Raw genomic sequence first — 17,119 nt, 5'->3', positions numbered from 1 at the left:
TGAAACCTACTTTCAGCAACACGCATGGGACAATTTTAACTGCACTATTTTACGACGACATACTGAGCTCTTAATACTCAAATATTCGCATTTAGCCACGTGGAGATATCTTGCGGTTACGAATGACTGACGAACCGCAAATTAACGAGAGTAGTTCCACTTTGTAATCGTTGCTTAGGTTCGAAGAAATCTCGTGATGGTTACTTTAAACATTTCACTGGATACACAGCTACGGAAAATTTCCTGCGAGAATTAGCAGGTAACACATGTTTATGACACGTCATAATGATAGTTGTGCGCAATTATCAACAAGCATGAGTTCGCCTATTAGCATCAAAGGCTACTGGTTGCATGTAGGCAAATCTTAGAAAGACGTCATAAGACAATAATTGAAGGTACAAAACTCTGGCTCATTGATTATACGGTAAGAAGAGGAAGAAACAAAAAATACGCAACGCTCTAGATTTCGAAGAATCATAAATTTAATTACATGTTTGTCATTCCCGTAACATAAAATAATTTTTTAATTTTAACAGGAAAAAAAGTATCCGAGAAACTAATAATCCGCTGCGCGTGATTCTTGACGATTTTTTATTCTACGTTTTGAAAAATTTTGCAGGTACGATGCTATTGAATGAGCTTCGTATCAATTTCCCTTGAATACTCGTGATTTAGCATACTGATTGATGAATGAATCGAAAGAAAATTATATCGCTTTTTTTAAACGGGAAATTGACTCGTTGTTTGTCACGTTTTTCGCAACCGAGAATGGCGATACGGAAGAATTGTCGATTTTTTCATCTATTGTCCTGAACGTTAGCGCAGCGGTGCTAATGACAGTGTAGCGATCGGAATTGCGTTAGTCATTCATTGTTGAACGCTTACAAGCAGAATTCACCTGCCTGTGTGTGTATATTGCACGGATAAATGACAATACTACGACAGCAACGAGCTGTTAACACCCTACGTCACTCTTCAGAATTAGGAAACTATATATTGATTTTTCTTATCTCGTTTTTTACATTCATAAAACAAATTAGGACAGTCGTGAGCAAGCCACAACTTGCGAGACGCGAACAACGTGATTGAACAAATCACGTCGAATCACAGAATGAAAACATCTTTTTGCATTTGAGAAATGAATCATCGAAGCTCAGCAATGAGCGTATAAAACTATAGGGAAAATGATGGAAAATTTTGAGAGTTTGATGATTGGAGATTTTTTTCGACACGTACGTGACATCGCGACTAATCATTTGGGCAAAATCAGATCCACTACGCTTCGTCGAGTAGAATTATTCTTCAACTTTCCCCAAATACCGAACTGGGACAAGAAACGAGAATCGGCAGTAAAGTCGATAATAATCTCCCTCGGAGTTCATCAGACGGAATGACGCCAGTGCTAGTTTCGCGCCGTTAATGAATCACGCGTATTTTGAATGGTCAAAATCAAATGGGCGGATGTCAGCGGCCTTTACCGTGAGTGTAGCGCCTTCTTGAGCGGAATAGGTGGATCGCGTTGAGTACCGGGAATCCGCGTAATCGCCCGTTACAGTGAATCCGCGCAGGAAAACTGGTTTAAACGTCCTGCGAGCGTGTGCAGCAGCCTCTAAAATAATACATGGAACGGAGTTGGCACAGCAGTCGGTCTCGAGATCGCCTTGAGGTATATATAAGCATTGTGTCGACCACGAGGTGAGCTCAGAACTCGTATGAAGTCTGTACCAGTTGCTTTGCAAAGCCGGAAGTTAATTAAACCATCGTTGGTACTCGATTCGATCTACAGTGTAATAATTTCCCGGTTTTTCGTCACAAGGAACACTGCACCATGAGAAACTTCGTCCTGGTAATTGCCTTTTTCGATTATAAACAAAAACACTAGATTAAAAGAGAAAAAGAAAAAAAATCAAACAGGTTTTGACTTTACCGAATGTAAGGTGACAGAAATGTTTCGCTGATTTAAAATAGAAACGTGGTTAGTTTCACTCAATAATTGCGAAAGTGCATTGTTCGGATAAATTTTCTGTTGAACCAAACAATTTTTTGCATAAATAAAAACGACATTTCTTTCATTTGCATGTTTGTTCACCATATTTGGTTGATGAAACAAATGCTGCATACTCTATGATTAGTATCTCGTATCGAAAACCACTGGCGATTTTCTGGAACCGGGTGTTTTTTTGTAAATATAATAATAATGCATACCATAAATTACTGCAGATTACGCTACTGGCTTTGATGGCCCTCGAGGCAACTCTGGCAGCGCCTTCGAACCGGAAGAACGACGATCTGCCCAAATCGGCCGGGGAAATCCCGGCAATTTCACAGAAAGCGGGCGTCAAGACAACCCGCAGGAGGAATGTGGGTCCGGCAAGAAGTCCCGGAGTCCAGAAGTACGGATTGCGGGATGAATCGGTTGGGAACAACGGCCACATCGAGAGGGTCAGCCTCAACCGGGTTTCGGCCCTCGATGGAAGCGTCGATGAGGTCAAAGTCGAGGCCGAAAGGCCGGGGATCTTCGCTTACGGACTCCCGAAAAAAATTCTGGAGAACAACGGCTTCATCGAACGCGTTCGTGACGTAGAGGATGTGGACAAGGGCGGAAAACGAGCGGCCAGATCCGTACATCAACTGCAGGAACAATCGAAGGATCTCAAAGCTTAGAGGGCCAAGGTATTCAGACGACTTTTTTGCGGAAAACACAACAACGAATCCGTACATCTATGTTCCAAGTATTACCGATGATCCTTGAGATCGAAGATTGACTTGCCTGAAGAGCCGATTGCTGTTAATGAAGATTAAAAAAATTTCTTGCTGACGTTATTTAGGATCAATTGAAATATGCGTATATTTATATTGTTTTTTCATTTTAAAGCTGGAGCGTGATTTCTAAGTTGAGGCTGATTCACCGGAACGCGATATAAATTCATCCACGAACTGTGTGTGGAGAAGAAAAGCCTGAAGGTGAAGACAAGGAAAGTAGGAACTCTCTGTTGGTTACCAAAAAACAAAAAAGTATTACTTGAATATCTATAGTTCTTATCTTTGTACTTAATTAGTTATATTAACATATGAGTAATATGTACAATTCGATATGTATATATAAATTTTTGTACTGCGTAAGGTAATCGTATGAGAAGAATTTTGAACAAGATTTTAACCGACGAAAAATTTGTATTAAAAATCTCCAGTAATTTTGTAAAAATGAAATAAAACAGTGAATAAATTTACAATTTTCCCGTGTTTATTTGAACAGTGTTGAATTTAAGCGGAGCTATGCTATCGCTGTTTTTGACCACTTTGTACGTTTAGTCTGCGTTTCGTTAAATGCTTTGTACCACATAATACATACGTAGATGCCTGAATATATGTCCGGAACGAAACACGTTGCGCATATCGAATGAGCGTGATTAGCTTTTGTTCCCGATCACGTAACGCGGTTAGAAAAATAAAAAATCCCGTAATGTAAAGAAAGAAAGAAAGAAGGAAAGAAGAAAAAATAAATAAATTATGGTGTCGTAAACTTTTGCAGTATCTAGAGCAGGACAGATTAAAATCTTTTATTATAATTTTTCCCCTCCTCACCCGGTGTAATGATAAGTGCTTATAGTTTATTATATCTTTCGTTTAGCGTTACGCAAATTGGCGATCGGATCGACAGATAAAATTCCGGTTTGTTAGAAGGCCGTATTTGTAGATATAAATATTTGGGTGTATGGAATTCTACACCTAAAATTCCAGATGAATACCACCACGTACGATAAGTAGTCAAGGACGTTTAGGTGTATTTATGAAAGGACCAAAATCCTGTTCGAATTATCGAGATGCCGGATTTTTCACCGAACTTCGTTATACCTAGCGATGAAATAATCGGTGACATCAATACTTCGCCTGATCAAAATTCGAGCCTCGACATCCAAACCAGGTTATTACATTATTAAACATATTTGCAAACATTTTAAGAACAGGAAAAGCACCGTTTAATTAGGTGCTGATTCGGCTTATCAGGTTTAAGGTCTCCTGAAATAAACAAAAAATGCATTCCTTCGACACATCGTTTCACATTTTAGCTTGCCGGAGCGAATAAACGGGCCAACAAATATCGTCGCAAAGACGTTTTTGTACGTTTTGGATTTCCTCTTGATGATAACCCTGCTGCCTTTTACCACGTGTCAAAGGATCTACGCAAACGATCACTTGATGGTCATGCTGCGAGTGATTCTCGAGGTTCGTTGAGGTTTCTCGATCTTCGGTTCGTGAAACACCGAGTAAGAAGTGCAGCTGAAAACCGCCCAATTTTTCTCATCCAGGTCAGTCTTGAGCTGGCAATGTGGCTGGTCCTCGCGGGGGTTTCGATACTGACATCGGCTGCCCTGATATTCGATGATCTCTACAGTGGCAAGAAAGGATCCGAAGGCTACAGAAGATTGGTAAAGCAAAGCACAATCAATCCGGAGCAAGAAGATCGGCCGCAGGACCATCCTGCCAGAGAAATCATTGAGGAAAAATCAAAGCCCGGAGTTAAAAATGAGTGTGAGGTCTTATCCTGAAGACGCGTAGTATTAATGATCTTGGTCTACGCCATGGGTACAATACTCTTGAATTTCTTATCTTCATCTTAGCAGCGACCGAGGAGACGGGTGCAGAGTTTTCGCTCAATCTGTACGCTAATCGAGAAAAGATTTACCCAAAAAACCGCAGCCTAATATCTGAAAATCCTTCCAGGACGGAATCGCGAGATTCTGAAGTAAGATTATATTGATAACTGGTAATTGGGTGTTACTGTCGTATGTAATCGTTCTAATTAATATTATTTATTTTTTTATTTTTTTTTTTAACAGAAAGACGACGACCGTGTAAACTTTTCTTTCTACAAGCCTCTTCGGTACGGTACTCTCAACGCAACATCATCAACTGCAGACAAAAAACGAGGAAAATTACCCAATTGATTGCCGAGTAGTGAATGATTTTTTGCGTTGATGATTGTAGACATGTTGTTGCCGTTATTTTTTCTCGAAATATTGACTTGTCTTTGTTTCAATAGACTGATAATTTTTTGGTCTTTGGTCCGTTCTTCGTCTCTCATTTTCTCAATAAAATTCTTTCCGAATAATTTTATTCAATGGAGACCGATTTACGTTTGAAATATCGTTGCCCAATGGCTGGCGAGGCAGTCGTATTACATATTTAGAGAGGGCGGAGAAAGTGTTCTGGGAAAATTGCCCACCCAATATTGTAGCGTGAAAATTGTACACTCGTCTAGAAGCCAGTGAGTTTGTAAATACCGTGGTAAAAGCCCCGAGGCGGAAAAATATGGGAAAGTGTGACTTCCAGTAGGGATGTTTCGCCGCGTATAAATAAAGGACAATGGTGCTTGTGTCCATCATTCGAGTGTGCTCGTTCACAAGTAGCATTTCAATTCTACCAACATGCACGCATTCAGGATATTCCTAATAGTGGTAAGTTCAGAAAATTTGATCCTCCTTTTTGACACGCTTAATTCCTTGATACAGAAGAATTTTTTTTTTCTTTTTTTTTTTTTTTTTTTACCACACTGCAAAAAATGTTGATGTTAAAACTGCGACCATCACACAATAATTTTTGTGATTAGTAGACGTATTGCAATTATAAAAAACTAGTTCATTTCACCATCTAATTTTACTATTTTTCTGTCGTTAAACCAGGTGGTGGTTCTGGTCGCGACGTCCGAGGGATTCGGTTTAGGAGCGAAGAAAGCACTGTTCAAAAAGGTGAAGGCAGTGAAGCTCGGTTTTCTGGCAGACGCCAAGGAGGCGGCGTTGAAGTTCAAGGAAGGAGCCAAGCTGAAAAAGGATGCAATCCTGGGTTCATTCAAGGCTCTGGCCAAAGCGAAGCTGGGTGTAATCAGTGGAATAAATTCAGCAAAGTTGAGATTCCTGGCCGGGATAGCGTCTGTAAAGCTGGCAAAATTGGCGGCAGTGAAGGCAGCCAAGGTCACCTTCTTCAAGTCGCTTCTTGCGGCCAGAGTGGCGGAAAACATCGTGTTCGACGGTGGTGCTGCGCTCATTGACGGTGCCAAATCCGGAATCAAGGGCCTCTTCAAGGGCGGTCTTAAAGGAGACTTGAAGAGCCTTTTCAAGGAAAAGAAGGAGAAAAGCTTCCTGGAAGGAATCGGCAGTCTTCTCGGAGGCGGCGGTGGCGGCTTTGGCGGTCTCCTCGGCGGAAATGGCGGTTTCTTCGGCGGCGCTGGGGGCGGAAACCCTTTCGGTTCGATCTTCGGGAACATTCTTCTGAACGCGTTTAACGGAGGAATCGGTGGCCGCTTCGATAACAGACCCAGGTTCGACCTCGGCGACATTGTTTCTGGTATATCCGGTCTCGGCAAACTTCCGTCCCTCATTCCCACCCCCAACAAGCCCGCCATCAATATCCAGACCTACCAGCTAAACTCGCCACCCTCTGTGCCCGAGACTTACGAACACTCTCCGACCGTCTACACCAGTTACTCGCCATCGGTCATCAGCTACACTCCGCAGCACTCCTTCGCTCCTGAACACACTTACTCAGCTCCTGAACACACTTATTCAGCTCCTGTCGAACATACTTACTCAGCTCCTGAACACACTTATTCAGCTCCTGTGGAACACACTTACTCAGCTCCTGAACACACTTACTCAGCTCCTGTTGAGCACACTTACTCAGCTCCTGTGGAGCACTCATACTCGGCTCCATCGCCCGCTTACGGCCCCCCAAGCCATTCTTACTCTCCACCCTCGACGAGCTACGGAACGCCAGAATATTAGATTTAGTAATTAGTTATACTATAATGGATTCTTGCCATACTGTTTACTTGTACGCGTGTTTTGTAAATAAAGTCTATTTAATATAAAAGATCTCAGTGTTTTTTTCGTATTCGACGCTTATCCGTCTTTTCAAACCGGAAGTTTTTTTTTTGTGAAACTTATCGCTCAACGCCAGAGGACAGGCAACCGAAGCTATATCTTGGATATACAGTCGTAGCACGACGCCGGTAGACAGGCAACCGAAGCTGCACTTTGTATTAGCAGTTTGCCTACCTGCTGGCGCTTCGCGAAGACTCACAACGAAAATATTCCAGATTAATCTTTCCGATTTGATTTCTTTGGTAATATATTATAGTAGACTGAAAACTAAGCGACTTGTAATTTTTTTTCATCTCCTGTTAAATACTTTAAGGGGGTGAAGCCACCCTCCAAACTACAGCATGTCAAGTGCTCATTTGGCAGTGTCGCCCACAAGAACATATTATTATTTTGTAGTTTACTATAACATATTACAACAAAAATCAAACAGAAGACATCGACCTAGCTGGGATACCTTCGTTGTCAGTGTGTTGATTGATGTCCTCTTTTGGCCGGGCAGATTTTATTGCTTTACCAGCTCATCGTTATTAAAAGTCGTTGTAATGATCAAGAGAATAAACAAACATGAACAGCGATTATCCATGCTAATTTATTCTTATAATTTCTGTTTGATACACCAACTTTTCCTTGCAGCAATAATTTGGATGGAACTATTTTAGCTCATCAATATACTTCCCTGGTGTTTGTTTTTTTTTTTGTTATTTTTTTTTTTTGTAAAACAACTTTTTTTATACATTGTATACTGATATAGCGAACTGTTTGCGTTGTTTTCTTTCGCTGATCAAAATATCGCATGTTAATTGAATTGAACGGTTCCATTAATCAGCCGACCTTTGATCGCATGTCAATTGATTGCGTGAGTGTGAATCATAAGAGAAGGTGGGCAAATCACGCAGTAAATGAAGGATTCTTTTCTGAAAACTTCTCAGAATATAACAACAGTGCTTATATACGCAAATAAATTTTGAAGCGGTAGTCGCGGAATTTTCGCTTCAACCGAATCGCGATATCGTCAATTAATTCTATAACGAGTTTTTTTTTTATATCATGTCCTTAATGTCGTAACATTATTCGAATCCGGTATCAGTACCAAAAAATTCCACAATTTTTATTCCCCATTTTAGACCAGTATTTGCAACACTCCTGTACTGTTTATATTATGTTCTTCACTGTATATACTAACTACAATATTTGCGCTACATGCTGATTAAAATCATCCGTTATACGTGCAAATAATTTCCTCGACTATACTGCAATTTAATAGCAAAGGTATTAAAGCTAAAAACAAGTTAAATAACAATCTTCAATTTAATTGCTCAATACCACGATATTCATGAACTCAAGTATCGCATGTGTACCATGCAGACACATCTGCCCAGTAGGTATGTGTTTAGATGTCAGAGGTGACCTGTTGTAATTGTAAATGAAGAATGACTAGCATTGTATTAAATAGCGAATACTTTGAATATCCTTAAGTATCTGATGGCACCAATTTCTACCTTAATGTCCGAATGACTTTCGGCCAAATTTCCATAACGCAACGAACCAACAAAGACATGGAAACAACCTTGATGAAACGACCAACCTTGAGACGAATTATCCGAGTACCTACCGAGTAGTGCAATTACTGTTACGTGCTACGTCAGTATTTTGACAAGAGAAATCTCGTTGTAATTAAAGACAATAATGTATACGGCCATTTGGTCCGGGGTTTGGCATCGTCAAACACGTCCCTGGGCCTCAATTTTGCTAATTGAAAAAGCGAGGTGGACTCGCAAAGTCGCGATACGTACCCATCGTTGAGCGGAAGGACCGGTTAGATATAAGAAGGCTTCAAGCGCCTCTCCCCAATTCAGTCGGGTGTCATTGGTTATAGGCATTGGATCATCCTCATCTGTGACGTCAATTAAAGTTCCAATCGGCGTGAGATTATTTTTTCGAAGTTCAGTGTGACGACTGCCAAAGATAGAAAAGATTCGCACCTGAGTGATGCGTTTGGCTCTGATCTTCGTAGCCGTCGTGATAATTTCGGCTCACGCGGCAGCCCAGATAATCTTGCGAGGCTTTGGTCTTGAAAATTTATTGCATGGTCGAGAACGGCATGCAGGCAGACAGCATGACGGTGGGCGAATCACTCTAATATCCGGCAAGTTAGGCTCGAAAAATGTATTCAGCGATGATCATAACCACGGAAGAAATGGTTACGTAAGTAATTCTTTTATTGTTCTCCTTTAGCCTTGTTGCTTCATATTTTCCGTCATGGATTTTCACCAACTTTTAATTTTCTCGGTTTCAGGACTGGCACCATACACAATCAGGTCGTTATCCGGATCGACGGTATTCGAATCTGTGTGTCTGCCCAGAAAACTCTCCCGGAAACCAATGGAATCATCAACGTTCTCCGTCGTCTCAATACCCTGGAGAATACTACAACGACGACTACCACAAGGACATGAAAGGTCCTTATTCTAACCAGTTCTACGACGATTGGAATGACCGACAGCCTCTGGGACCACGACCTCCACCTCCACCCTCACATCACCATGGACCTCCACCACCTCCACTCCATTTACATCACCATGGACCTTCACGTCACCATGGACCTCCACCACCTCCACCACCGTATAACGGAGGTGGTCCACCACCTCCACCACCGTATAACAGACCTGGTCCAGAACAACAGCCAGATTATAACGAACCTGGTCCAGAACAACAGCCAGATTATAACGAACCAGGTCGAGAACCACAACCAGAATATAACAGTCCTGGTCTAGAACCACAACCAAATGACAACAAACCTTATCCACCACTACAGTCAAATTATAATCGACCCGAAGAGCCCAGACCGCGTCAACCGGCACCGTCACCTTCATCAAACGGCGTGACGGTGGATGAGACGGAAATCCACGAGGATGATTCAAAGGAAAAGTTGTCCCCAGGATCGACGACCGAGTCTTCAACAAGGGTTACGTTTAATCAAGAATTTCACATTCCGAGGTTGTCTCCAACAGAGCCAGGGCTTGTTACAGAGCTTGAGGTGTCAAGTTCTCCGGTAGAGCCAGAGCTTTCGGTAGATACAAACGGAGGCGAGAAGAGAGCAACTAAAAGCACAGAGCAGAGCCAGACGACGACGGAATTTGATTGGAATAATTACTTCCTTCCAGCTTCGGTTAATAATCCTGGTGGTGCTGGAGGTATTGATATCAGAGGAGATTTTGAGTAGATGATTATTAAACCAGTGAGCTGTGTAATGGGCAATACGCGGAAGTCCGTGTAGGTGAATTTGGTAAGCTGAATTCTCGGTCTTTGGGCACTCATTTCACCGGTGAAATTATGACTCAACTATTACTGGCATTTATTTTTTCGGTAACATTAACAATGGATGTTTTGTGTCGATAGCATTAATGGTTCTGGGAATAACATGAAGGGTAACAAAAAGCTATACGTTGTCCATCTCAGGCATTTTGCTTCTGTATCTCAGGTGTATAAAATGATTCCACGACACTTTTTTCACGATATTGGATAAATTTTCAACCGATTCTATTTATTTTATCATCAAGGACTTGGATCGATTGATTATTCCTACTTTGGGCTGGTTCGAAAAACGTATCTTTATTACCGAAAATTCACCTTGAGTTAATTCACTCGTAGAAATTGTTATTACGGCTTATCATCGAGGTAGAGCACTAGTGAATTTGTGATAATGAATCTTTAACTCTTTACACGCTTTTCAAAATTCACTCATCAAAAACTGAATCATTAGAGCTCAATTACCTTACAAATTAGTCGTGGAAGCTTTTTCCACTGCAACCTTAACCAAAGTCTCGTAATATAGGGCATATAATTTTAAATATTATAATCAATCATGGGTATAATTTGAATTACATTTATTACTGTTCAAGGTTTATCAATATGTGATCAAATCCTATCCTGTCTGCGATAATTGCATAAAATTCCCACTTTAAAGAAATAAATCACACAAGAGATCTGTTTTCCGCCTGCAACACGGCAACTCGCTCCACGCATTTAGTACACTTTGTCAAATTATTCGAACTTTCGGTTCTTCGGGGCTAGATTAACCGTAAGGCTGAAAGCGCTACAGGCCTTAAACCCTAAAAATTTTCCGCCTTTCAATTTTGAAAATCAAATTTTTGAAAATGGTACCTTGATTTTTAAAAATATTGAAAAAATAAAGGATAGCATGAATATCGATATCTCGTTGCAATCCAATTCCGACGAATTTCTTGCATAAAATTTAAGACCTTATTGTACACACGTGTACAAAATATCGTGACCCGCTAATTTTTTTCCCTAGTATCACAGGAAAATCTAAACTTTTGTTTCTATTGAGAATAGAGAGTGAAATCGCTCGTGATTTAGATCACAAAAAAGTGAAAGATGATTTTGCCAGCGTTAAGGCGTAAGAAAAACATGAAATGTAATTACTTAATATCTTAATACAAAATGTGTTTCCCTATACTATACTATTTTATGCAAACTTAATTAGATAAGAGAAAAATTTTAATAAAAATGTTTCTATCAACCTTAGTCGATTTAATTTTTTTCTCAAGACTCTTTGAATTTAGCCTACTGGACCATCTTCCAGGACTGACATTTGGATTTTTTTTTTGTAGAGCAACCTTACGTATCGTGCCTCTTTAATCCGGACTAATCTTCCCAACCAATTTCGCTATTTATTTCACAAATAAGCGTGCGTTAAACTCATCTCAATCCTATAATGACAAATGAAGAATAATGAAAAAGCATTTACTTCTGACATCTGAAAAGCCTGTCGATCAATCGAATTGTAAGAAGGCATTATTTCCAGGTACGTAATACACTTTACATACGCGAGTTCATCGTCACGAATAGATTGGTAACTTCTTTACATTTAGATCGTCGCATACTTTTTGCACATCGGAGATCGCGTGCCGAAGAAAGAACTTTAACGAACTTATACGTTAAACAGGTATTTGCATTCAGATATTTACGAGTAACACGCTCTCGAGTATTGTTCAGCACAGTGATTAGCATGAATTTGCAATTATAATTAACACATCGGACAACAGGCTACTTCGGTTCTAGCGAGCCCTGACGAAACGAGTCTCAACCTCATTATCGAGAATAAGGAATGTCGAGTATTTCCGATAACACTTTGCAGTGGCCGCAAATTCATTTAAAAGTGAGCACCAGCTTGAGGCTCAATTTTTTGGGGGTCACTAGCCTCTCAGTTAAACGCATGCGGCAATACTAGAATTCACGCAGGTATAGGCCATTCCACAAAGAAATCCGACCGTCAGTCTGCTGCCTTTCGATATTTTCCACAAAGTTTAAAATCATTGAAATATCCGCAGAGAAAATCTTTTCGCCAATTTTTGATCCAGTATACAGTTTTAAGCACCTCAAAAAAAAAAAATTAAAGTCGTTATAAACCTTGTCGGAAGAATAAAAGCACACAAGATCCACTTAATTGTCAGAGAATGATCCATACTCCTCGGCTCAAGCCTTGAGGCGTCATAAAGGGACGCATGGATTTCACAACCGCAAAGAAGATAGTAAAAATGGTAATAGATTTGAGCCATAGCCATAGCCACAGCCGCATAGACCATCGAGTTGCGTAATATGACCAAGAGTAAACCGCCGTGTCTATTGCGTTGGTGTAACGACGAAACTGTACCGGGTGACCGTAGTAGAAGTACTTCCTAAACTAGCAAAACTAAAGTAGAACTGCGAATGGCGAAAAAAGGATTCAGCGATAAGCAAAGAAAAATCTGTGATCGGGACGGAGTAAAAATGGACTTGATATTTTGTTCGAATAGTCTACATTCACAGAGAGACGATTGAGCATAAAAATTGTAATTTTTGTAGAAGAAAAATACGAAAAAGGGTTTGCAAAACGCGACACGCGTTAAAAAACCGATGATCATTATTTTTCCGCGAACTTTTAATATGCAAGGCAATACAACGCGACAAGAGATAATAAAAGTTTATAGACTCGTGGTTCCCGGTAGTGCGTTTGAAGGCAATTAGAAGAATTTGGTTGCACAACATCTTAACTGTGGGCCGAGCATCTCGGCAATGCATCTTGCCGAGGAGTATATAAGATGCAGCGCAGACTCCCGCCCTTCAAATCTCTGCCTGATCTCCTTGGCCGTCTTGTACACACGTTAAAAACACGGGATAAATTTTCTCCTCGATAGTAAAGACAAAAAAAAAAGAAAAAACAATTTAAAAGAATAACAAAATCAGTGCTCATATCGTCGAAATGAAGCTCTTCTATTACACGGTGAGTTATTTTTCGGCTTCGTATCATCATTCTTGCATTCAAAAAATTTTGGAGTAGGGCAAAAGTGCACCATTTTTGACCCACCGTTGTAGTATCATTTGTATGTAGGTATTTTATACCAATTTAACTTTCAAAATCATCAATCACGTGATTCACGACCAAAATCTCACTCTGACCAAGTTTAGGAACCAGGATTTTTAACACTCAGCACCGTTTGTCGACATAACGTCCGATTAGACATACAAGAATTTGACCATAATTAGTGCTATGTAATTATAAAGGTGACTAAAACTATAGCTATTTATGTGGCAATCCCGTAAACCGGCTGTTTCTTTGGCAAGGATTAAGATTTCAGGACGAGCTGAAGGCGAGCCGGAAGCGAGTACTGAAATTATCCGAGCCAAAAAACGGTTTACGGGCATGCCACATACAATATTTTTTACGATATGGGCATTGAAAAGCAAAACAAAGAGTGAGGTTATGTCGCGATCTGTTCGACGAAGCTACTTTATTCGGCATTTTGGGATGCGCACTTCGAACTGCGCATCAAAACTGCGGAATAAAGACTTTATTCCGCAACTTTATTCGCTGCCGTATAAAGCGTCACTTTACGGAACGAAAACTGCCACAAAAAGTGGAGTTTTCAATGCCAATGCGGTAAAAAGGTACATTGTATACGCTATTCCTGAAAAAAAATCCACCAACTCCAGTCCATCCTCCAACCGTCTCTCCATGGTCCTGCAGCATCGAGAATAAATAATAACAAAGCATAATCGAGACGATTGTTGGTTCGTTGACCTCAGCAGATCATCTCACTCTTCGCCATCGGCTTCTCCACCGCTTTTCCAATATTCGGAATCGGCGTTGCACCCTCGAGGGGTCCGGGATGGAGTCCTGCAGCTTCCTCTGGTCTGTTCACCGGCTCGAGTTATCCTTACGCAGGAGGTTACGGGTACGCCAGTGGAGTTCCCGCCTACGTCGGGGGTTATTCCGTCAGTCCATCCTACCCTGGATACACTCCTGGCCTCTATGGGCTCAATTACCTCAACCTGCGAGGCTAAAGCTAGCCTTGCTGAATAGCACAGAAGCCGGTCAGCCATGTGCTCCTCACCTCTGCTGATGTCTTTCTTCTTTGTTTCCAATGATGCAGTGGCCCAAACCATGGACCATTATTACGATCACTTGTGTGAAATTTGACTGACATACTGCACGTATAATTTATATTTTAGAATATAGGTATGATTATGTAAAACGTATGTCATATAATATCGCCTAAGTTAATATTATAGTGTAAACTGGAGTATATTCCGATAATTTTGTTGCTACACCTAAATTCTGTAAATAAATAAAAATTTATGTCTCATGTGTATTTATGATATAAGTAATTAAAAAATCAAATCATATTGTATATATATATCGATAAAAAAGGGAGTACATAGGTATGTCAAAATCGGCTTTCAGGTGGAGGAATACACTCCAATATTGGTAAAATAGTTTATCAGTAAATCGCGGTCCATTCAGAAGAAGAAACAATATGGATAACAGTAACGTGGGTATCCAAAACCGTAACCGTATCCCAATCCTCCGAATCCGCCACCCCTGCGGAAACCTGGAGGTCTCCCGAAGCCTCCGGGTCGGTGAAAACCTCCTCCTCGACCTCGACCACCATGGCCAAAGCCATGACCACCGCCATGACCACCGCCATGACCACCACCATGACCACCACCTCCTCCACGTTGGTGCGATACGCTGATGAGATCAGGGGTCAAGAGAATGCAGCAAATGCCGATCTGGTATAATGAGGGCAGTTTTTACAAGGTGGATTTTAATAGTGTGGAAGATCTAAGCCACGATATTGTCAAGTAATCAGTGCAGGAGAGTCCAATGTTCGAAATTTATTGTGGTTAATTGAACCTAATGGATTCAAAAGTATACTCAAATCCAAATTCCATGGGAAATACCCCGCAGTGTAAAGACGATAGTTCAAATCTGTGTTGTTATTATGGACACGAATGAGTATATACTCACGATTATCAGCGGCAGGTTCATGATGGGTGTTGGACGTTGAATTCACACTGTGGAAATATCCACGATTTCTGCAGCAAACGAGCGATATCATCCGCGTCTCGCTACTTTCCAGCGACTGACTTCGACTCGGAAATCTTTCTCGAACGAGAGTATATAAATAAAATTTCGTTTACTAGAGCTCGAGGCGTCACTTGTGTTTACTTACAGGTGGGAATCGTTAACGAGATCTGCAAATTTGTTGGGTTTTCATACGTCTGATTCCATCACTGTAGATATATAATTTATCGTAACGAAATATTAACACACACTTAAGACGCGTAGATTAATTTTCACTGGAATATGATGTATGTAATCTAAAAAATCATTGGGTTAAACCTTTATGGGATTTGGTTAATTGGACTTAGCGTTGGAATGTATAGTTTAATTTTTCATAATATCGGTCTGTTTTTGAGATTATGAAAAATCCTTAGTTGATGGGATTTCGTTTCAGCGACCCAAAAAACGTATGACGAACATGGTCTGACCTCTGGACCCAAAAGTCGTTTTTTTTGTGTGGCTGTGTTATTAAACCAGCCTTTCTTCATTTGGTCGAACGGTCCGCACTGATCCGCACTGTATTCCAAACTCGACTGACCTATGAAATGGATTTGCGATCACGATTTTACACACTGTCTTGAGTTATCGACTGGCACCTGGAAGGTAATCGTCGCTGACATTGAACTGGATCTGTTTATCAACAAGTTTGAAGATTCTCCATACAATCCGCTTCAACCATAACAATGCTACGGTAATTGTCATTGGCGATATACGGCAAGAGTGTTGTAAGAATAACACGTTTTTGTAAGTTTTCGAAAAGCCCTAAGTGGGGGAAAGGAGCTCAGGACTAAATCGTCGAAACAATTTGAACCCCAAGGTACAATTTCAATTATATTCTGAGGAAAAACTTCACCGTCAATTACCTTCATGAATAATTCACCGAAATTTGGATGTTTCAAAAGGGTCACCCGATTTGTCACAAATTTTTCGAGCTCCTTTGAAAAAAAAAGTTTAAAAACGAACCGCCATAACGTACATACATTATAAACGCACTAATTCTTCGGGTTATTTCGAATGGAAAATCATCTTGTTATACGCATTTAACACGCAGAGCAAAATGATCGTGCTAATCATTTCTTATTACATTTTTATTTTGTTTTTTTCTTACATACTCTTGAGATCAAAGTTTATATCAATATTGTTAACTAAGTTTCAGAAAATTCTTCCTCGGTAGAATGGCGAACGGTGTGGAATAATTATTAAAGGCAACTTCGGCAATCTCCAAGTCCAACAATGAATAAAAAGCTGGATTAAAGTTGAAGTGGTTTTGGATTTTTTGGGGTTTTTGGCTGAAAAATATCTTCATCCGAGAAACGATATCTCGGTGCTGATCTAGGAATCGTTTTCTTTCGTAAAATTTTTAACCTGATTGTCTAAATGTATGCGATTTTTTTTTATTCTAGTCAAAATCCATGCATAATTATAGCGATATTTTTGTTTTGGAAAATTCAAAATTTTTCGATGTTTGTGTCTACTGGAAAAGGTCATAATTGTAGTCATGGGACTTCCAAGCAGCATGCGATAATTAGCACTTCGCATTTCTGTTTAGATAGCGGTTTAGTTTCACGTAGACGGAAGATGTACATAAATTGATATTTTTTATTCACACAGACACACAAATAGCGACGGTACAAATAATTAACGAGTAATTTCTTAACAATAAATTTCTATCACTAAAACTAGATATTTTCTTAGGCAATATATAATAATTATTTCTCTTTGTTGGTAAAATCTTCATTTCCAAAATTCACGGAATAGGAGTAAAATAAATGGAAGATTAAAAAAAAAAACACGTGTATAGTAAACGCGTTTCGGAATCCGTTCCTTC

General features: G+C 40.1%; 2 protein-coding genes and 1 long non-coding RNA gene across 4 annotated transcripts; 2 read left to right on the top strand and 1 right to left on the bottom strand.

The window, feature by feature from the left end:
• Window positions 1–1,654: 1,654 nt before the first annotated feature.
• Window positions 1,655–3,027, top strand: LOC124410212. The gene is made up of 3 exons (XM_046888420.1): window positions 1,655–1,846; window positions 2,221–2,673; window positions 2,876–3,027. The coding sequence occupies exons 1-2, from the start codon at window positions 1,829–1,831 to the stop codon at window positions 2,662–2,664; spliced, it is 462 nt and encodes a 153-aa protein (XP_046744376.1). The 5' UTR covers window positions 1,655–1,828; the 3' UTR covers window positions 2,665–2,673; window positions 2,876–3,027.
• Window positions 3,028–8,735: 5,708 nt separating this feature from the next.
• LOC124410209 (carboxypeptidase Y-like) lies at window positions 8,736–10,247 on the top strand. Its single transcript, XM_046888415.1, has 2 exons — window positions 8,736–9,086; window positions 9,178–10,247. The coding sequence occupies exons 1-2, from the start codon at window positions 8,871–8,873 to the stop codon at window positions 10,102–10,104; spliced, it is 1,143 nt and encodes a 380-aa protein (XP_046744371.1). The 5' UTR covers window positions 8,736–8,870; the 3' UTR covers window positions 10,105–10,247.
• A 4,353-nt stretch (window positions 10,248–14,600) lies between these two features.
• LOC124410219 lies at window positions 14,601–15,810 on the bottom strand. Of its 2 annotated transcripts, XR_006929581.1 has the most exons (4): window positions 15,401–15,810; window positions 15,196–15,329; window positions 14,813–14,957; window positions 14,601–14,776 (listed from the first exon to the last, which is right to left on the bottom strand). It is a non-coding gene; the product is annotated as an uncharacterized LOC124410219 (long non-coding RNA). The 2 variants fall into 2 exon arrangements; XR_006929580.1 differs by having other exon boundaries at window positions 15,196–15,810.
• Between the last annotated feature and the right edge of the window lie 1,309 nt (window positions 15,811–17,119).

This window comes from Diprion similis, chromosome 9, assembly GCF_021155765.1.
Source record: "Diprion similis isolate iyDipSimi1 chromosome 9, iyDipSimi1.1, whole genome shotgun sequence".
In the NCBI taxonomy this organism is placed as follows: domain Eukaryota; kingdom Metazoa; phylum Arthropoda; class Insecta; order Hymenoptera; family Diprionidae; genus Diprion; species Diprion similis.
This window is presented reverse-complemented; position numbering and strand designations above follow the sequence as displayed.